General features: G+C 51.2%; 1 protein-coding gene across 2 annotated transcripts in view; it reads right to left on the bottom strand.

Annotated features, from left to right (window-relative positions):
- Positions 1 to 18,758, bottom strand: part of NFASC (neurofascin) — a 78,568-nt gene that overhangs the window by 39,703 nt on the left and 20,107 nt on the right. The window contains exons 3-17 of one of the 2 annotated variants that reach the window (XM_059867720.1): positions 18,487 to 18,683; positions 17,626 to 17,748; positions 16,607 to 16,777; positions 13,358 to 13,408; positions 9,266 to 9,377; positions 8,471 to 8,655; positions 7,771 to 7,902; positions 6,931 to 7,074; positions 6,004 to 6,115; positions 5,738 to 5,904; positions 4,791 to 4,938; positions 4,068 to 4,192; positions 3,243 to 3,278; positions 1,951 to 2,052; positions 854 to 1,051 (exon numbers count right to left, since the gene is read on the bottom strand). In XM_059867720.1, the coding sequence (XP_059723703.1) occupies positions 854 to 1,051; positions 1,951 to 2,052; positions 3,243 to 3,278; positions 4,068 to 4,192; positions 4,791 to 4,938; positions 5,738 to 5,904; positions 6,004 to 6,115; positions 6,931 to 7,074; positions 7,771 to 7,902; positions 8,471 to 8,655; positions 9,266 to 9,377; positions 13,358 to 13,408; positions 16,607 to 16,777; positions 17,626 to 17,748; positions 18,487 to 18,683 (2,003 nt within the window). The remainder of the gene's footprint in view (positions 1 to 853; positions 1,052 to 1,950; positions 2,053 to 3,242; positions 3,279 to 4,067; positions 4,193 to 4,790; positions 4,939 to 5,737; positions 5,905 to 6,003; positions 6,116 to 6,930; positions 7,075 to 7,770; positions 7,903 to 8,470; positions 8,656 to 9,265; positions 9,378 to 13,357; positions 13,409 to 16,606; positions 16,778 to 17,625; positions 17,749 to 18,486; positions 18,684 to 18,758) is intronic. The other variant, XM_059867719.1, reaches the window with a different exon arrangement.

The following is an 18,758-nucleotide window of genomic DNA, read 5'->3' as shown; positions in this document are numbered from 1 at the left end:
ACTCTCAGTCCTCTGGAAAACCAGGCCATTTATTTAGGAGGCTCTTTTTTGTCCCCTAAATGTCCTAAATCTTTGAAAGGAAACCATTGTGGAGGGAGCAGAGTTTGTCACTCTGAGCCTGAATCACGGCGGGCGCTGTTGGGAGCCAACACTAGATGCCAGCAGATCCTCCAAAAATCACCCTGGAATGGGTAAAGGAAGAAGTGCAGCAGAACTGCTGAGATTCCCGTGAACTCCTTGTGTGGAATTTTCCCACATATTCTCTGACAAAGCACTGAGCAGACAAATTCAAATCTTGATTGTGGATTGGAGCTTGTTTTGTTCTTTTGTCGGGGAATTTGGGTGGGAAGGGATCTTAAAATCACCCAGTTCCACCTTTCCCTATCCCAGGCTGCTCCAAGCCCCATCAAACCTGGCCTTGGAAACTTCCAGGGATCATGGAGCAGTCACATTTTTTCTGGATAATCATTGCCAAGGCCTCGCCACCCCCACAGCATCAACCAGCTTTAACAGCAGCCTGTTAACAATTTATATTGAGTGCAAATATTTAACAATATTTGCACTCAAGTCTGATTTTCCTACAGATTGCTGAGCTTCCTTAGTCTGAAAGGACTGGAAGGATTCCTTTAGGAATCTTCCCTTTAAGGAAAAAAAAAGTAAAACCAGGTTTTTCTATAACAAATGAGTGACTTTTGCATAAACCCGCCCTGAAGGACACACCACCCCCAGGCTTGAGAATTCCACACCGAAAATCCCCCCGCCACCCATGCCAACCTATTCCTGGGATCGAGGGAGGAACCTCCACGGAGAAGGGTGGATTCCAAGGACAAAAAAAAACCTGGGAAAAACTCACGTGCCCCGTTGGTCTGGTAGCGCTCGGAGGGCACGCTGGGCACGCTGCTGCCCACGTCGTTGACGGCGATGACGCGGAATTGGTAATTGACGTACGGGGACAGGCTCAGCACAGCCGAGTTGACGCTCCCGGGATACCTGGAGTGGTCGTGCCACACTCCCGGCTGGAAGCGATCCTCCTCAAACTGCACAATGTAGTCTGGGAAGAGCAGGGAGAGGTGGGTGAAGCCTCGGAATCTCTGCTGCTCACAGTGACCCTGAGATGCGTTACAAAGTCTCTTTTTCCCAGCCCAGCGGTCGAAGAAGGAGTCAGAGCTCTTCAGCTCTCGTTCTCAAGGTTGTTCATTGTTTTTTATCTATAAAATTCTTTCTCCTGGCCTGCCGAGGTCTGTCCAGCAGCTCAGACAGAGGCACTCTGACCCCCTCAGGGCAGTGTGATCTTTTTATACTAAAAACTACCTGCACAATATTTACCATCACTTCTCAACACCCATGTTAGACAGTGAGTTTCTACTCTAAACCAATTAAAAATGCCAACATCTCTAGGTTGTTCATTGTTTCTTCTCTATAAAATTCCTTCTCTGTCCAGCAGCTCAGACAGAGGCACTCTCACCCCCTCAGGGCAGTGTTATCACACTAAAAACTACCTGTACTTTATTTACCATCACTTCCCAACACCTCTCACCTGTGTTAGACTGTGAGTTTCTACTCTAAACCAATTTCAAAATGCCACCATCACCCAGAAGATGGAGGCTGGGAAGAAGAAGGAAAAAGGACAAGGCATGCCCAAATCCATGCTCCATCCTCAGCCCCCATTCTATAAACCCCAAAAATCTCTTTTTCACCCTGTGATAAATTCACTGTCATTCCACTTAAACTTTTGTGGCTTTTAAATCTTCATGTAAAGGTTGGTAATTTTTTCCATGGATCCAGACCAAAGGCACAGGGGTCTGGAGCTCTGTGCCAAGGTCTCTGAGCCCTCCAGGGCAGGGGCTCAAGCCCTCCAGGGCAGCCAGAGGCATTTCCTGGGCTCCAACATGAAGGGTTTGGATGGGAAGGAATTTTTTGTCACAAGGATTTTGGGGACAGGGGACAGACCTGTGATGGGGCTGTTGTTGTCATCGCCAGGGATCCACGTCAGCCGCACGCTCCTCTCGGCCAGATCCGTCAGCTCCAAGTCCCGGGGCTGGTCAGGTCGTGCTGTTGGAATGGGATAAATGGGAGGCTGGAATTGGCTCAGGAGCAAGTCCCAGTTCCCATCACCTCTCCCAGTGCCATGAGGAGGACGTGCTCCAGGGCACAATCCACGTCCTGCAGCTCTTTAGGGGACCGGAGTGATTTTTAAAATATACATGTGGTCATTTCTGACAGTGTCTTGCCTGGAAATCCTGCCTTTCCCAAGGAAAAATCCTGCCTTTCCCAAAAAAAAAAAATAAAAAAAAAAAAAGGTGGGAAAAGCAAAAGCACCAGGTGCTGCTTTAGGGGGATTTGTGACCTTACACAAAGAAATGCAAATGAACAGCAGAAAAGGACACAAAACCTTAGTGGAAATATGAATTTTTGAGAAAATTCCCCATTTTTAAAAAATGTGATCACAAGGATCAGCTCATGCAATACCAGGGATAAATTCCAGGTTAAAATTAGGGGATTCCATGTGGGGCTTTTTTTTCCCCATTAGGATTTTCAAGCACAGGTGAAGTGATTCCTGCACTCAGGAACTGCCACCGTGAGACACAAAATGTGGTGGAACAGGAGCTTTCCTCCCATCTGGTTGGGTTTTCAAGAACAGTTTGGATGGAACTTGGAAAAACCAGCTGCTTTGAGGACAGCTTGGGCAGGACTTGGAGCTTCAGGTTCTTCAGGGACAACCTGGACACCTCAACTCCTTCAAGGACAGCTTGGGCGGGACTTGGAGCTCCAGGTTCTTCAGGGACAACCTGGACACCTCAAATCCTTCAAGGACAGCTTGGGCAGAACTTGGAGCTTCAGGTTCTTCAGGGACAACCTGGAAGCCTCAAGTCCTTCAAGGACAACTTAGGCAGGACTTGGAGCTTCAGGTTCTTCAGGGAAAACCTGGAATCCTCAAGTCCTTCAAGGACAACTTGGGCAGGACTTGGAGCTTCAGGTTCTTCAGGGAAAACCTGGACACCTCAACTCCTTCAAGGACAGCTTGGGCAGGACTTGGAGCTTCAGGTTCTTCAGGGACAACCTGGAAGCCTCAACTCCTTCAAGGACAACTTGGGCAGGACTTGGAGCTTCAGCTCCTTCAACCTGGAAGCATCATCCCCCAGTTTTTCCAGCTGCCACCCATTTCTCTTGGAGTTACTGGAGAGGGAAAACCAAAACCAAGGTGGGAAATCAAAGGAAGGCGAGGAATTAGTGACGATTACCTTTGGGTAAATCTCTCAACCGATTAGCAGGGATGGCTGCAAGGTAAGACAGTGTTTGTTAAACCGGGTTAGTTTAAGCTTGGGTGGCCAAAGGAGGACCTGGCAAACATAAAGTTCCAGATTTCAGCGGGATTTGATCCAGTTTGGGAAGCAGAGCAGGAATATCCTTCCCCCAGTACCCCCACTCGTAGTTGGCAGCAAAAGGGAGGTATCAGTTTGATGTGGGGTTAATGAGCCATTAGGGAAAGGAGGGGAAATCAATCAACCCCCGGGGAATTATTTGGGATTTGGGATTTCTGTTCCAGCTGTGGAGGGACACTGGCAGGTTGTGGCATTCCTGGGAATCTGAGGTGGCCAGGGGGTGATAAATCCCTGTTGGGCAAGCAGAGCTTGCAGCAGCACAAATGGGAAGGGGGTGAAGTTTGTCCCTCCCTGTGCTGCAAAGGGGACATGCAGAGGGGACACCCAGGGCCAGGAGCAGCGGGCTCAGCCCCAATCCCATTCCTCAGCACCCCACCACCCCACTAAATTCACCCCCAAATTCAGGACTTTTCTCATGGATCTTCAACATCCACCTGGGGATATTCTGGCCACAATTCCTGTTTAACTTTTTGCCCTCAAATCTCAGATTTTTTGCAACATTTCAGTGCCATCATCCAGGAAAAGGCAGCGAATCCTGCGACAACGGAGCCCCTGCTCTGCCAGCGCCTCCCTGAGCATCCAGGGGACAATCCTGGAGCCCAGATTCCCCTTCCAGCCTGACCTTGAGGTTGGGGTGTCCTGTTCAAAGCCAAGCACTCAGCTGTGGGGTCAGGGGGGCTTTACCCAGCACGGTGAGATAGGCCTTGGCCAAGTCCTTGTCCAGCTCCGTGCTGGCCACACACGTGTAATCGCCCTGGTCCTTCTCAGTCACGCCATAGATGGTCAGACCATCCTCTTCCTTCTTCATCCTTCAAGGAAACAATGTCCCAAAATTCTGCCCCAACACGTTTAGGAAGCAGTGTTGAAGGCTGGATGTTCCCTGACAAAATCCAGCTGGAAGCCCAACCAGAGCAGGAGAACATCTCCGGTCTGGAGGTTTTATCAGCTGAGGATGTGCTGGGTTATTCTGGGAAAGCTCATTTCCTAAGGAATCACGCGCCCTGGGGCGTATCTGGGGAATAATCACATTTTTAGGACAACAGCCAACCCTGGGCTCGTGCCCTGGGATCAGATCTTGCCTCACAAGAAACAGGAGTCAGGTACAGAAAGGAAATTAAAGCCGTGCCAGCCACAGCAGAGAAACATTAATTCTGGAGTGGCTCATTATGAATTCCCAGGTTTTATCAAGATGTCCTAAAATATATGGGAATAAAACCCACAGCAAAGTCTGGATTTACTGATAAATCAGCTGGAATTGCTGGAGGGAGACAATGAGATTAAAAGTGACAAAACCATCAAATGTTGCTTGGGTGGGAACTCAATATTTATCCCTGGGGATGCCTGGAATGTTCTGCTAAAAATCCAACAATTCTGGGAGAGAAATCGATGGAGTTTTTGGGCACAGACCTGTTCCCCAGGTACAGGGGGGCGTCGTCCTTGAGCCAGGTGACCATGAGCCGCAGCGTGGGGTCGTGCTTGACGCGGCAGTGGAGCCGGGGCATGGTGCCCCTCTTGACCACCTGGTCCTCGGGGCCCCTCACGATCCTGGTGGGGTCTGTATGGGGTCACAAACAAAGGGACATGTTCCAAACTCCTCAGGACCCCTCATGATCCCTGTGGGGTCTGCATGAAGTCAGGGGCTGTCTCCCAAACTTCTCGTGTCCTCCCGTGATGCTGGTGGGGTCTGCACAGGGTCAAGGGTTAAGTCCCAAACTCCTTGAGTTCCCTCACAACCCCTGGGGGGGTCAGCATGGGGTCACAAACAAAGGACACACCCCAGACTCCTCAGGTTCCCTCACAACTTTGGTGGGGTCTGCGCAGGGTCAAGGGTGAAGTCCCAAACTCCTCAGGTGCCCTCATGATCCTGGTGGGGTCTGCAGGAGGTCACAAAGGGTCATATCCCAAAACCGTGGGGCTTGGCTGAGGGGCTCAATGGAGAGCAGGGTTACTTGGGAAGGACAAGTACAGTTTGTCCAGCTTGGAGCAAATAAATTAATTGAATGAGTCATTAACTTGTGCTGAGCCCCATTTTTTGGAGTCAGCAACTGGATTTGCTGAGTGGGGTGAAAACAATTCCAAAAATGTTTTATTGTCCTCAGCTAACCCTGAGGAACACTTGGGGTCAGTCTTGGCGCTGCTGATGGCTTCTCCCAGCCTGACACCCAACCCAAACCCTCCCACCATCCCCAGCCTTGCCTTTTCCCAATATTAAAATGGAATCTCCACCACTTCAAGGCTCCCAGCCCTGACCTGCTGGAAGATCAGATCACCACAACCAACCTCCCTTCACCTCAGGGGTTATTCCTGACGCAACTTCCAGAAAATCCAAGATTTTGGCACCCCCGTGCCCCTACCTTTGACCTCCAGGCGGACCTGGGCCTCAGCTTTCCCCAGGATGTTGGTGGCCACACAGGTGTAGATTCCCTGGTCCTCCTTCCGAGCCATGAACATCTCCAAGCTCCCGTTCTCGTGGGCTTTGTAGTTGCCTCCATCCAGCGTGTTCCCCTGGCCGTTCTTAAACCTCCCAACACCACAAAGTGCTGTTGGAAGGGAAGGAAAAGGAGGAAACCCCCCCCTTTCCCACCCCTCAGGATGGAGTGGGGTGGGATCTGGCTCTTACCAGCGCAGGGTGGGGATGGGGGACCCAAAAAAGGGACAATCCAGGCGCGTCCTGTTGTTCTGGATCACCCTGATCAGCTGGTTCCGTGGGCCCAGGATCCGGGGGGGAACATCTGCCAACCACCAAAATTCCAGCCATGGAGAAGAAGGAAAAATGATTCTGCTGCTCTTTTCCAGCCTTTTCCCTGTTTTTTTGGTTCACTTTTCCGGCTGGCTCTTTCAAAATCCAGTAGAGCTACTCCACTCCCGCCCACCCCACCTTCCCTCTCCTTCCAGCCTCGTTTTGTGACTCGTACCCCTGGATTTGCCCAGCCTTTGCCTGGTTTGAATCCATGGCAATGGATTCCTGCTCCAAAGCCTGAGTGCCTTTGTGCATTCCGTCAGAGCAGCAAAGGAGAAAACTCATGGAAAACTTCCGCCGGGAAAAGGGAGCTTGGAAAAACCAGGGAGAGTGGCTTTTACATGGGAATATGGTAATGGGACACAGGGAATGATTTTAAACTAAAACAGGAGAGTTCAGGTGGGATATTGGGAAGAAATTCCTGGCTGGGAGGGTGAGGAGGGGCTGGGATGGAATTCCCAGAGAAGCTGTGGCTGCCCCTGGATTCCTGGAAGTGTCCAAGGCCAGGCAGCACAGGGCTTGGAGCACCCTGGGATAGTGGAAGGTTCCATGCCCCAAATTCCAAGTGGGTGGAATTTTAGATGAATCCCAGAACCAACAGGTTGGAAAAAGGTCGGAAAAGGTTTCCAGCAAGGTTGGAAAAGACCTTTAAGATCATCAAATCCAACCAATGACCCAACACCGCCTTGGCACTAAGAGCCACATCCACCCTTTTAAGATGAGCTTTGAGCTGAGCTTTGAGGTCCTTTCCAACCTCGGATTCCATGGAAATTTGAGTTTTGGGTGCTCCCATTCCCTCAGACTCACCCAGCACGCTGACGAAGGCGTTGGCCAGCAGGTAGCCGTGCTCGTTGGACGCGTTGCACTGGTACACGGCACTGCTGCCGATCTGCGTGTCCCGGAACACGATGGTGTCCCCGGCCACCTCCCGGCTCGGGTTGGGGGGAGACGCTTCAAAACAAGGACAGCTCCTTCAATTAGGTTCCAAACGAAAATCCACCCCATAATCTCACGGAGGGTCCGCCCAGCTCAGCCCAGCTCAAAGTCGGTGATGGTGTGTGAGCTCCACAGACACAGCTGGGAGCCACTGGGTGAACGGGACCCATCCCAGAGAAGTGGGGATTCACGTGGGTGTTGGGCCCCACCAGCAGCTCTGGCCTGTGCTCAGCCAGGAGATCCTTGACTGGGACCTGGGCTAGGATTTGGGCTGGGATTTGGGCTGGGATTTTGGAGAAGGAGTCAGCTTTGGCTCATGCTCAGCCATGAGATCCTTAGCTGGGATTTTGGTGGGATTTGGGCTGGGATTTGGGAGAAGGAGGCAACTCTGGCTCATGCTCAGCCATGAGATCCTTAGCTGGGATTTTGGTGAGATTTTGGCTGGGATTTTGGAGAAGGAGGCAACTGTGGCTCATGCTTAGCCATGAGGCCCTTGGCTGGGATTTTGGTGGGATTTTGGCTGGGATTTTGGAGGAGGATGCAACTCTGGCTCATGCTTAGCCATGAGGCCCTTGGCTGGGATTTTGGTGGGATTTTGGCTGGGATTTTGGAGGAGGAAGCCACTCTGGCTCATGCTGAGCCAGGATAACACCTTGGCAGGGATTTTGGCAGGGATTCTGGAGGAGGAGGCCCAGTCTCTCCCGCACTCACATTCGATGGGCTCTCCGTTCACCAGCCACTGGATGGACGGTTTGGGGTTGCCGTTGGCCCGGCACACGAGCCTGCCGTCCTCGCCGGGGGCCAGGATCAGGTTCTCCGGCTCATCCAGCCAGTAGGGAGCAGCTGGAAAACAGCCCCGCCCCGGTGACACAGGGACAGAGGCACCACCCCCGAATTCCCCCCTCCAACACTCCCCGGGAGAGGAAGGTGATGGAAAAACTGAGTGGGTTTCCCAGGATTCGGTGAAGGAGGAGAGACCCCTTTCCCTCTTCCATGCCACACAAACCCACCACCACTTCTATCAGAGGGTTCCCATCTCCCGCTGCTTTTGGGGCCATTTGGACAAGATTTAATTCAAAAAAAGGAAGAGTTAGATGGGATATTGGGATGGAATCATTCCTTGGGAGGGTGGGGAGGGGCTGGGATGGAATTCCCAGAGAAGCTGTGGCTGCTCCATCCCTGGGAGTGTCCAAGACCAGGTTGGATGGGGCTTGGAGCAACATGGGATCATGGAATGTGTCCTGGAACTGGGCGATCTCTGATGTCCTTCCAACCTAACCCATTCCATGATTCCCTGAAGAACAGACCCTTTCCCAGGGAAAGGCGCCACTGTCCCTCCCAGTATTCCATGAATGTCCCCTCCCGGCTCCAGGCGGCCAGGACCCAAAGAGGGAAGGTAAAGGTGACGTACCCTTCACTCTCACCGAGATCGTGTGGCGGATGCTGCCCATCTTGTTGGAGGCCAGGCAGAAATATTCCCCGGAGTCCTCCTCGGACACGTTGGAGATGCGCAGGGCCTTGTTGAAGTTCTCCAGCTTGGTTTTACCCACCGGGAGCTCCCCGCCTTTCTTGTACCACATGATGTCCGGCGCTGGTCTGGGGAGAGGGGGGCCAGATCAGAGCTTTTCCAAAGGCGAGGGAATGACTCCCAACTAAAGAGTTGTGATTCCTAAATAACAGTGAAATTCCCATCCTGGGAACCACCAAAACCCAGGGGGAAGATCTGATCTAACTGGTGGGCCACCCTCCTTCCCATCACCGCCCCTAAAACACGGCCCTGAGCATTCCCAGCAGGTCAGGAACAGTGTTCTCCTCCTGGTCCTCCAGGGAATTCAGGATCATGGAATTCTGGAATGGTTTGGGGTGGAAGGGACCTCACAGCCCATCCCTGACCATGGTCTGATGGTGTGGGCTGGACCACAAGCCCAGGACACTTCTGGGGGACACAAATGTCCTCCCCCACAGTGTGGTGAGGAGCTCCCGGAAAATTCCCAAATTTTAGGACAAACCAGGGGGGAATTATCCTTGGACAAGGATCTGAAGACACCTGGAAACCTCAGCATTTCCATCTGCTCATGGAGCAGGTGATGGGAGTGCTGTTAGCAGCTGAAAAGGAGGGAATGATCCCCTTTTCCCAATCCAGGGGTGATTCCTTGTGCTGATCCCGCTGGGAATTGCTGGGAATCTCCCTCTGTGGGGTACATACACTCCGGAGGCGATGCATTCCAGCAGGAGATCCACCCCTCGGAGCACCATCTGGCTGCTGGAAGTTCCGTAGGGATACATGAAGCTGGGAGTGGTTTCTGAGATCCCTCGGGCTGGAATCAGTGGGAGAGAAGGAAAAACGAAACAAAACCAAAAATAAAAGCAAAAAAAAAAAAAAAAGAAAAAGGAAAAAAAAAAAGAAAACAGAACACGGGTCTTTTAAAAGTCTCCAGGAATTCACGGAAGGTGTCACCTCCCTGGCTATCCTGGGATTCTGAACTCACCCAGGAATGTGCCTGGAAAAGGAAGGAAGGCTCCAAATGAATTTGGGATTGAAAAAAACTAGGGGAGAGAGAGGAAGTTTGGCAGGCAGGGGAGAGAAGGGGCAGCAGAGGGGACTGAGCGCTGGGGATGGTCCCCATTCCATCAGTTCCTGCTTTTCCTGCCCTCCCTGCCTCTGGAAAATGGGCTGGAATCAGATGGAACTGGGGAATCTTGATGGGTGGAACATATAATGAAGGACAGGAGGAAAAATGGGCACGGAAAGGGTTTGTTCAGACCCGGAGCTGCTTTTCCACAGAATTCCCCAGGATACAGAGCATTCCCAGGGCTCCAGCAGCACCAAGGAGGTTTTCTAGCTTTCCTGAAAGCCTGGAAGGATGGTTCCCCTTGGAAAGGGACAGCTCAGCCACCCAAATGACCCATTTAGGGCTGGACAGGGAAGTTTAATGGGAAAAAAACAAAGGGAAGACACGAGACAATTCCCTATGGATCCACACACAGTGAAGGAATCTGTGCAGGGGGAAAGAATTAATTATTCATGGAAAAAATTCCATTAAGGAGTGGAATGATTGACCTAGATCTGGATCAGTGAGGACGAAACAGGATGAGATGGGTGGGAAAGCAGCAGTAGCAGGGATGGAAGTTATGGGATTAGGAAAGGGATGGGATGGGAACAGGGACACAAAAAATCCTGGAGTGATCCATGGGGAGAGACCAAATTTTCCTTGGCTCAACGAGTGGGAGGATTTTGGGAATTTTGGGAAACTTCCAGAGCTGTGGCAGAGGAAGGAGGAGGGGAGTGGGGATGGGGGCTCTTCCTGGAATTCCCACCTTAGGGAAGGAACACCCAACGCCAGGATTCATCCATGGAATGTCTGGAATTGGCTCCACGCCCACATCCCGCCGCTCCCACGGGCTCCGCGCACTCTCCCAGTTAGTCAGTTATGGATTAATGGATTACCAGGGCAGGAAAATCCCAACTTTGTCCCAAAAATCCGACTTCTCCAGGTCTGTCTGCATCCCTGCTCCTGGTTTAGTCTCATTCCTGGTGAAACCAGCTCGACCCATCCCAGGGCAGAGCTCCCAAACCTCCACCACAACCGGGAGCTTCTCCCGCCACATCAGAAAATGGGAATTAATTATTTTATCAGCCAAGATTGGCTTTGATCAGGATTTATTCCCACTCCGGATCCTGTGGGATAACTGGAAGCGTTAAGCAGAGCAAGCTGGATTTTACAAGCTTGTATTAACGATGGCAATTAAAAATCAGGGAGATTAATTAGTACCCTCCTGGCTTTAATGAACCTAAGGACAGCATGGAAAAAACCTGATTTTTGCCTCAGCACAGCACTATTAATAAATAATAAATAACAATTAATAAATAATAAATATTTCGCTGTTTCTAACAGGGAGCAGCCAGAAACTCCCTCAGAACCAGAGGCTCTGAGCATGTGGAAGTTCCAGCTGGAAGTGTCAAGGTTTCCCTCATCCCTCTGGATGGATCCAAGCTGGAAAAACAAATTCCAGGAGCTGTTTATTTCGGCTTAAAAATTGACTCTGCTCCCAAGCTTTGCTGAGAACTGGGATCTTCCCAGAAATATCTGATTCCCATCCCAGAGCTGCCAACTGCCCCTTTCCCATCTAAAATTCCTCCATCAGTTCTGTTTTCCAGGGATGTGCTCATCCCAACACATCCCAGCTACTCAGCCCCGGCACAGCCAGGCTCAAACAGCCTCAGGTTTGCCAAAAAAGAGAGGAAAAGGGACAAAACAGGGTTTTAATTCCATTAAAAGGGGGGAAAAGTAGGAAATTCTGCTAATGAAATATTCCCTTTATGCTTTTGGATTGCTTTTCCCTGATAATTGCACACAGAATTCTGGGAATCGTCACTCCAAGGCCTGGCGACAAGGGGTGGGTGACACTTCCTGTGGTTATCCCAGCCCTGGAGAGGAATTTGGGACAAGTGTCCCACAAATCTCTCATGCTCCACATTCCCAGTAGCAGATCCCCCATTCCCAAGCTCAGGAGCATCCTGGGAATGGGATTCTCAGCCTTCCAGACCCCTTTTCCAGCTGCCTCTGGAGCCAAGTCAGGATCCTGGGGATTTGCACCCCAAGGAAGAGCAGCCAAGAGCCCCAAATCCCCCCAGCACCTCAAATCCTTGGGATTCACATCCCTGTCCACATCCCAAAGCTCCAGAATTCCCAGCCAGGTCATTCCAGAGAGGAATGCTGGGGCAGCCACAAGGAAAAGGACTGAGGGGAAGAATTGTTACCCCCATCTCATTAATTATTGAGTTAATTAAGGCCTGGGCTGGAGTCCAGGTCTGCACAGGGGTGGGAGAGGGGGATCTGAATCCTCTGGAGCCAGGAAGTTTTCCAGGGAATGTTACAACATGAACAGCAGGAAGTTTCTCCTGCGCACCCATGAAACGAGGGACAGAATGGGATTGTGTGGATAAAATCCCATTTTCCTGATGGAGCGACTCTCAAGATCCCTTTTCCCTGAACAATGGGAAATCCAGAAGCCCAGGAAAACTCTCCACTGGAATTCTCTTTGTCCCTCTCCCATCTCGTGTCCCCTCCCTTCCAGGTGGTTGATGCCACTCCCACCAAAGCTGATTTTGCTGCCGGTCCCTTTTCCCAACCATTTCTCCAAGCATTCCCAGACTGTCCAGCCCATCCCAGCACTTCCTCCCAGGCTGATTCCTCTGCTGAGCCTTTCCCAGCTCCTCAGCTCCCTCCAAACCCTCCCAGGATCCCAATGTGCCCTGGCACATCCCGCTCTTCTCCAGCTCTCCCAGCTGGCAACGCCCTCCTTGTCCCCAAAAGTCCCCGCGGGATGGGAATTGTGCCCTGGGCTGTGCCAGGCCCCAGGGAAGCTCCGGCTCCGCAGGGATTTCACTCCGGGACATGGTGGGGACAGCAAGGGACATTCCCAGAGCTCACCCCGCACAACCCGGCCCCAAAAGCAGCAGGAAGAGCAGGAAGTGAATCCTGTCCAGATCTGGGAGCAGTTGGAATCTGTGGTGGCTTTGGAGAGGTGGTGACATTCCCAGGATTCCCAAACCTGCCCCATCTCCTGCTCCCTAAAATCCCTCATGGCTGCCCTTGTTATCCCAACACATCCCTGACAATTCCAACCCATTCCCAGGGCAGCCATCCTGGATTTTTTTGTGCCTGAAGCATCATTTAGGATTTTGGGATGAGCTTCCCCCAGAAGGGGCAGAATCCAGAGGGAATTCCCTGCCCAAATTTAGGATTTTGGGATGGGATTCTCCCAACGGGCACAGAATCCAGAGGGTATTTCCCGTCCCAACAAAGGGCAGGATCCTGTGGAAGGATCCAGTTCATGTCTGACCTCTCTGCACAGGAATCACCCAGATTTCAGGAAAACCCAAATATTCCTTTTTTTCTTCCCTCTTTTTATCCCTGCCTGAGTTCAGCTGGAAATCCCAGGAATGCTCCTGCTGGAAATGTTCTTCTGGAGACATAGAAAAGAGGGATGAGGATCTGACGTTTAAATCCTGAGCTTTGCTCAGGACAAGAGAGACAAAACTCAGCTCAGCCAGACCCTATAAACCCCAAACCTCCCAAGCTGGGCTTAACTCTCTTAAACCCCGCCCAGCAGAAATGGGGAATTTTGTGGGGTTTTGTGGTCTCTTGGAGAGATTTATGCCCATAAATTTTGGCAAAGCTGAGGCCACGATGGGGACATGGCGACAGCAAAAGGGACGCGGGCAGGGAATGGGGTCAGTGGGGTTAGGCGGGACTGGGTTAAGCCGGGACTCCCAAAGCCAGCGTGGACTCACCGCGGTACATGGCGGGGGAATTTCCTAAAGACGTTTCGTTATGGGACTTCTCTGCAATTGAACAAAACACCGTGAGCAGCGCCGGGGAGGAGGGGACAGCGTGGGAAGGGGACGTGGGAATTCCCAAAAAACAATAGCCAGGATAGGGACACGGGGACATCCTAAAAAACAGCCAGGATGGGGACACAGGGACATCCTAAAAAACAGAGAGGATGGGGACATGGGGACATCCTAAAAAACAGCCAGGATGGGGACACAGGGACATCCCAAAAAACAGACAGGATGGGGACACAGGGACATCCTAAAAAACAGACAGGATGGAGACATGGGGACATCCTAAAAAACAGCCAGGATGGGGACACGGGGAATTCCCAAAAAACAGCCAGGATGGGGACACAGGGACATCCCAAAAAACAGCCAGGATGGGGACACGGGGACATCTGAAAAAACAGCCAGGATGGGGACACGGGGACATCCTAAAAAACAGCCAGGGTGGGGACACGGGGACATCCTAAAAAACAGCCAGGATGGGGACACAGGGACATCCTAAAAAACAGCCAGGGTGGGGACACGGGGAATTTGCAAAAAACAGCCAGGATGGAGACACAGGGACATCCCAAAAAACAGCCAGGATGGGGACACAGGGACATCCCAAAAAACAGCCAGGATGGGGACACAGGGACATCCCAAAAAACAGACAGGATGGGGACATGGGGACAATAGCCAGGATGGGGACAGGAGGAATTCCCAAAAAGCAACCAGGACTGGGACACGGGGACATCCTAAAAAACAGAGAGGATGGAGACATGAGGACATCCTAAAAAACAGCCAGGATGGGGACACGGGGACAACAGCCAGGATGGGGACATGGGGAATTCCCAAAAAACAGCCAGGATGGGAGACATGGGGACATCTGAAAAAACAGACAGGATGGGAGACATGGGGGCATCCCAAAAAACAGCCAGGATGGGGACACAGGGAATTCCCAAAAAACAGCCAGGATGAGACAGGATGGGGAACACTGGGACATCCCAAAAAACAGCCAGAACTGGGGACATGGGGACATCCCAAAACCAAGCAAGATGGGACAGGGTAGGGGACTTGGCGACATCCCAAAAAACAGCCAGGGTGGAGGACATGGGGAATTCCCAAAAAAAGACCAAGGATACGACAGGGTGGGGGACGTGGGGACATCCCAAAAAACAGTCAGGATGGAGACATGGGGAATTCCCAAAAACCAGCAAGGACAGGACAAGGCAGGGAACACGAGAATTCCCAGAAATCAGCAAGGATGGGACAGGCAGGAGCAGGGATCCAAAAGCACTCGGAGCACGGCGCCTTCCAGGACAAACACAGGAGGAACAGCAGGAATAGGGGCTGATTTCCCTCTCCAAGGGGTGGGAAGAGCTAGAAGTGTGTGAATTGTAGAGCATTTCCTTGGAATCTTTGGGAAAACCCAAATTTCTGAGCAATTTGGACGGGAAAATGGTTTTTTCTTTTTCTCCCTCTGTTTTTTGACTGCAAAAATTCCATATTCCAGCTGCTTTTTCCCATGGGATGGACACAGCTGGACAATGATGTAGGAAGGCAAGGAGGAGATGAAATAATAATAATTACTATTTTGTTGTTATTATTGGAATGATTTAAATCCCTGATTCCCTACTCCAGCTTGGCACCGAGGAGGAGGAGCTGCTACCCCGAGGTGGAAAACTCGGCACTCCCAGGTTCCACTCATCACATTCCTGCTCATTCAAGCTGCTGGAAAATCAAATTAAATTCCTCCCATCAGCATTCAGGAGCACCTGGTGCTTCCCAAAAAACCACCAGCACCTCCCAGTTGGATCTTCCTGGGAATGCTGGGAATGGGTGGGAGTTCCTGCCTGCTGCTGGTTGATGTTCGGGGAGGATTTTGTCACCTCGAGCCCCTGTGACAGCTCAGGGTCCTCGTGTTCCTCAAACTGCCCCCATTCCCTCTTCCAGAGTCACCCCAGCTCACCCGGAATTCCTTTTCCTTCAGGAATTCTAATTCCTGGAGGAAAACGTGCCCTGGAAGGGCCTGGAGCCAAAGAAAGGCTCTGGAGAGAGCCCCTGGTGTCCCCTCATCGGTGCTTGGTGGGGACACCCATCCTGAGTATCCCACCAGATTCCAGAGGTTCCCACCAGATTCCAGAGGCTCTCACATTCCTGGAGGCACTTCTCGGAGCAAAGGAATATCCACAGCCACATTCCACACTCATTTTTCCACCTCCAATCCCCTGGAGCAAGCCACAGCCAACTCCACCTTCCCAAAATATCCCTGGACATTTTACAATTCCCTGAACATGGTGGGAGTGTGGAAACACCCCCAGTTTTATCCCAAAGACATGGAATTGGAGTTTCCTGCTCCAAGTTACCTCTGTGTATTTCCCTGGAGATGAATTTCCAGGGAATTCATCTTCCCTTGGAGATGAATTTCCCTGATGATGCAGAAATGTTCTCCAGTTTATCCCAAACACACGGAATGGGTGATTCCTGCCCCGAATCACTTCTGGATATTTTACATTTCCCTGGAGACAGTAAGAATACTCCAGATGTGTCAAAACTCTGTAATTTATCCCAAACACACGGAATTGGTGATCCCTGCATGTCCCTGGAGATGATAGGAATGCTCCCTATTGGCTGAAACACTCCCTGTTTTATCCCAAACAACGGAATTGGCGATTCCTGCACCAAAGATCCCATTTCCCTGGAGAAGGTGGGAATGTGGGAATGTCCCATTTGTGAAACACTCTCCAGTTTACCCCAAACTCATGGAATTGGTGATTCCTGCATTTTCCTGGAGGTGGAATGTCCCAACTGTGCTGAAACACTCCCCATTTTATCCCAACATTGGGATTTGGTGATTTTTGCTTCAAGCCGCCTCCGGATATTTTACACTTCCCTGGAGACAGTGGGAATGCCACATCTCTGTCAAAACATTCCCTGTTTTACCCAAGTTGGCAATTTCCACTTTTCCCTGGAGACTGTGGGAACAAAACACTCCCAGTTTTACCCCAAACACACGGAATTGGCCATTCCTACACCAAACCACCTCAGGAACCCTAAACCCAGGAAGCTACAACCCCTCCCCACCCACCCACCCCAAAACCACCCAAACCCCTCCTAACCCCACCCAAACCAAACCACGGGATCCACTCTTCCCTTACTGGATTCCTGGCTGGAAAACCCTTTGGAAAGGAGCCCAAACTGGTCCCCCAGTGAGCCACTTACTGGTTTTGACCTTGAGGGTGTAGGGGTTCTTCTGCTGGATGGTGTGGGTGAAGTGGAAGCGGGCGTTGCAGCTGTAGTCCGTCAGCGCGTCCTGCGCCAGCACGTTGGAGAAGTAAAGGTCCCCGTTGTGGCCCTGGGACACGCGTTTGTCCTGCGGGATAGGCTCCATGGCTGTGGGAGAGAGGTGGGAATTCAGGGCCAAGTGGGAATTCAGGGCCAGGCGGGAATTCAGGTCCAGGCGGGAATTCAGGGCCAGGCAGGATTTACGGAGAACGGGAATGGCGGAAGGATGGGGCGTGCGAGGTGGGGAGTAGGGGTGGTGAAGTAGGAGGAAGGGCTCTAAGCTAACAGAAGCTGCCCTAAATTAGCAGGAAGTGCCCTAAATTAGTGGTTATGACCCTAAACTAGCAGAATGTGTCCTAAGTCAGCAGGAAAAATCTCCTAAATTACAGTAACGACCCTAAATTACAATCACGACCCTAAATTAGCAGAAAGTGCCCTTAATTAGCAGTAATTACCCTAAACTACCAGCCATGAGCCTAAGCTAGCAGCCACAACCCTAACCTAGCAGAAAGTGTCCTAAGTAAGCAGAAAAAAACCGAACTACGAGTAACGACCCTAAACTACTAAAAACTACCCTAAACTAGCAGAAATCATCTTTAATCAGCAGTAATTACCCAAAACTACCAACAATGACCCTGAGCTAGCAGCCACGATCCTAAACTATCAGAAACAGCCCTATCAAGCAGAAATTACCCCAAACTATCAGGACCAGCCCTAAAGTAGCAGAAAGTGACCTAAACTGAGAGAATTGACCCTAAACTAATAGAAATTACCCTAAACTAGCAGAAACAACCCTAAACTATCAGGACCAACCCTAAACTAACAGGAGCAACCCCAGGCTGACAGAATCAACCCCAAAAGATCAGCAACAACCCCACCCATGGTTATTTTAAGTCTCACGGGTGACGGAGCCGCCATTCCCAGAATTCCAGGTGGGAAAGGTGCTCCAGACTCACAGCTGCTCATCCAGAAGATGACGGGCTCGGGGAGGCCGGGTGGGGGATTGCACTGCAGGCTCAGTGGGGCCCCCTCATCCACCTCAATCACATCCACCTTTTCCTTGGGCCACAGCGGAGATTCTGCCATGGGAAGCAAAGGAAAGTGAGGAAAGAAGGGAAGGATTCCTCAGGAGTGATTCCTGCTCCATCCAGCCTAGTTTCAGAGCAAAATTCATCTGCAAAACTCCCTGAAATCCATGCCCCCAAATCCATCCTTCAAACCCATACCCTCCAAATCCATCCCTGGAATCCGTACCCTTGAATTCATGTCCTCAATTCCATCCCCACAATTCCATCTCCTTAAATCCATGTCCTCAGGTCCATATTCAAATCCATATGCTGAAATCCATCCCTTTAAATTCATCCATCAAATCCATCCCTGAAATCCTTGCCCTTAAATTCATATCCTCAGTTCCATGCCCTCAAATCCATACCCCTAAATTCATCCATCAAATCCACCCCTGAAATCCATACCCTTCAATTCACATCCTCAATTCCACGCCCTCAAATCCATCCCTGAAATCCATACCCTTAAATTCACATCCTCAATTCCACACCCTCAAATCCATCCCTGAAATCCTTGCCCTTAAATTCACACCCTCAAATCCATCCCTGAAATCCATACCCTTAAATTCACATCCTCAATTCCCCACCCTCAAATCCATCCCCTCAATTCCACCCCATCCACCCTGAGCAGTTCCCAGCCACATTCCTTCCCTGTCTCCAGGACACACCTGGACACACCTGGAGCTGTTTGAGCGCTGGAAATTCCCTCCCAGACCACCCGTGGCCCTGCTCTGCTTCCCTGGAATCACTCACTGGAAACCTGGAGGTGGATTTTGCTGGAAAGGGCCGTGCCGTAATCATTCCTGGCGAAGCACTGGTACTCGCCCTCGTAGTCATCGGGCCGGCCCCCGCTGTGGAAGTCGATGACCAAAGTCCCTGATCTCCTCCTCATGGACACCTTGGGATCCTTGGCCACGTTGAAGAACTTCCCGTTCCGCGTCCAGGAAAAGCTGGAATGGCAAGGAAAAGCTGGGTTTGGAGCCATGTCCTCAAGGAGGTCCCTACCTGTGCTGGGACAGCAGCGG

Source organism: Haemorhous mexicanus, chromosome 25 (genome assembly GCF_027477595.1).
Source record: "Haemorhous mexicanus isolate bHaeMex1 chromosome 25, bHaeMex1.pri, whole genome shotgun sequence".
Lineage (NCBI taxonomy): Eukaryota > Metazoa > Chordata > Aves > Passeriformes > Fringillidae > Haemorhous > Haemorhous mexicanus.
Note: the sequence above shows the minus strand (reverse complement) of the source record. Positions and strands in the feature narration are given on the sequence as shown.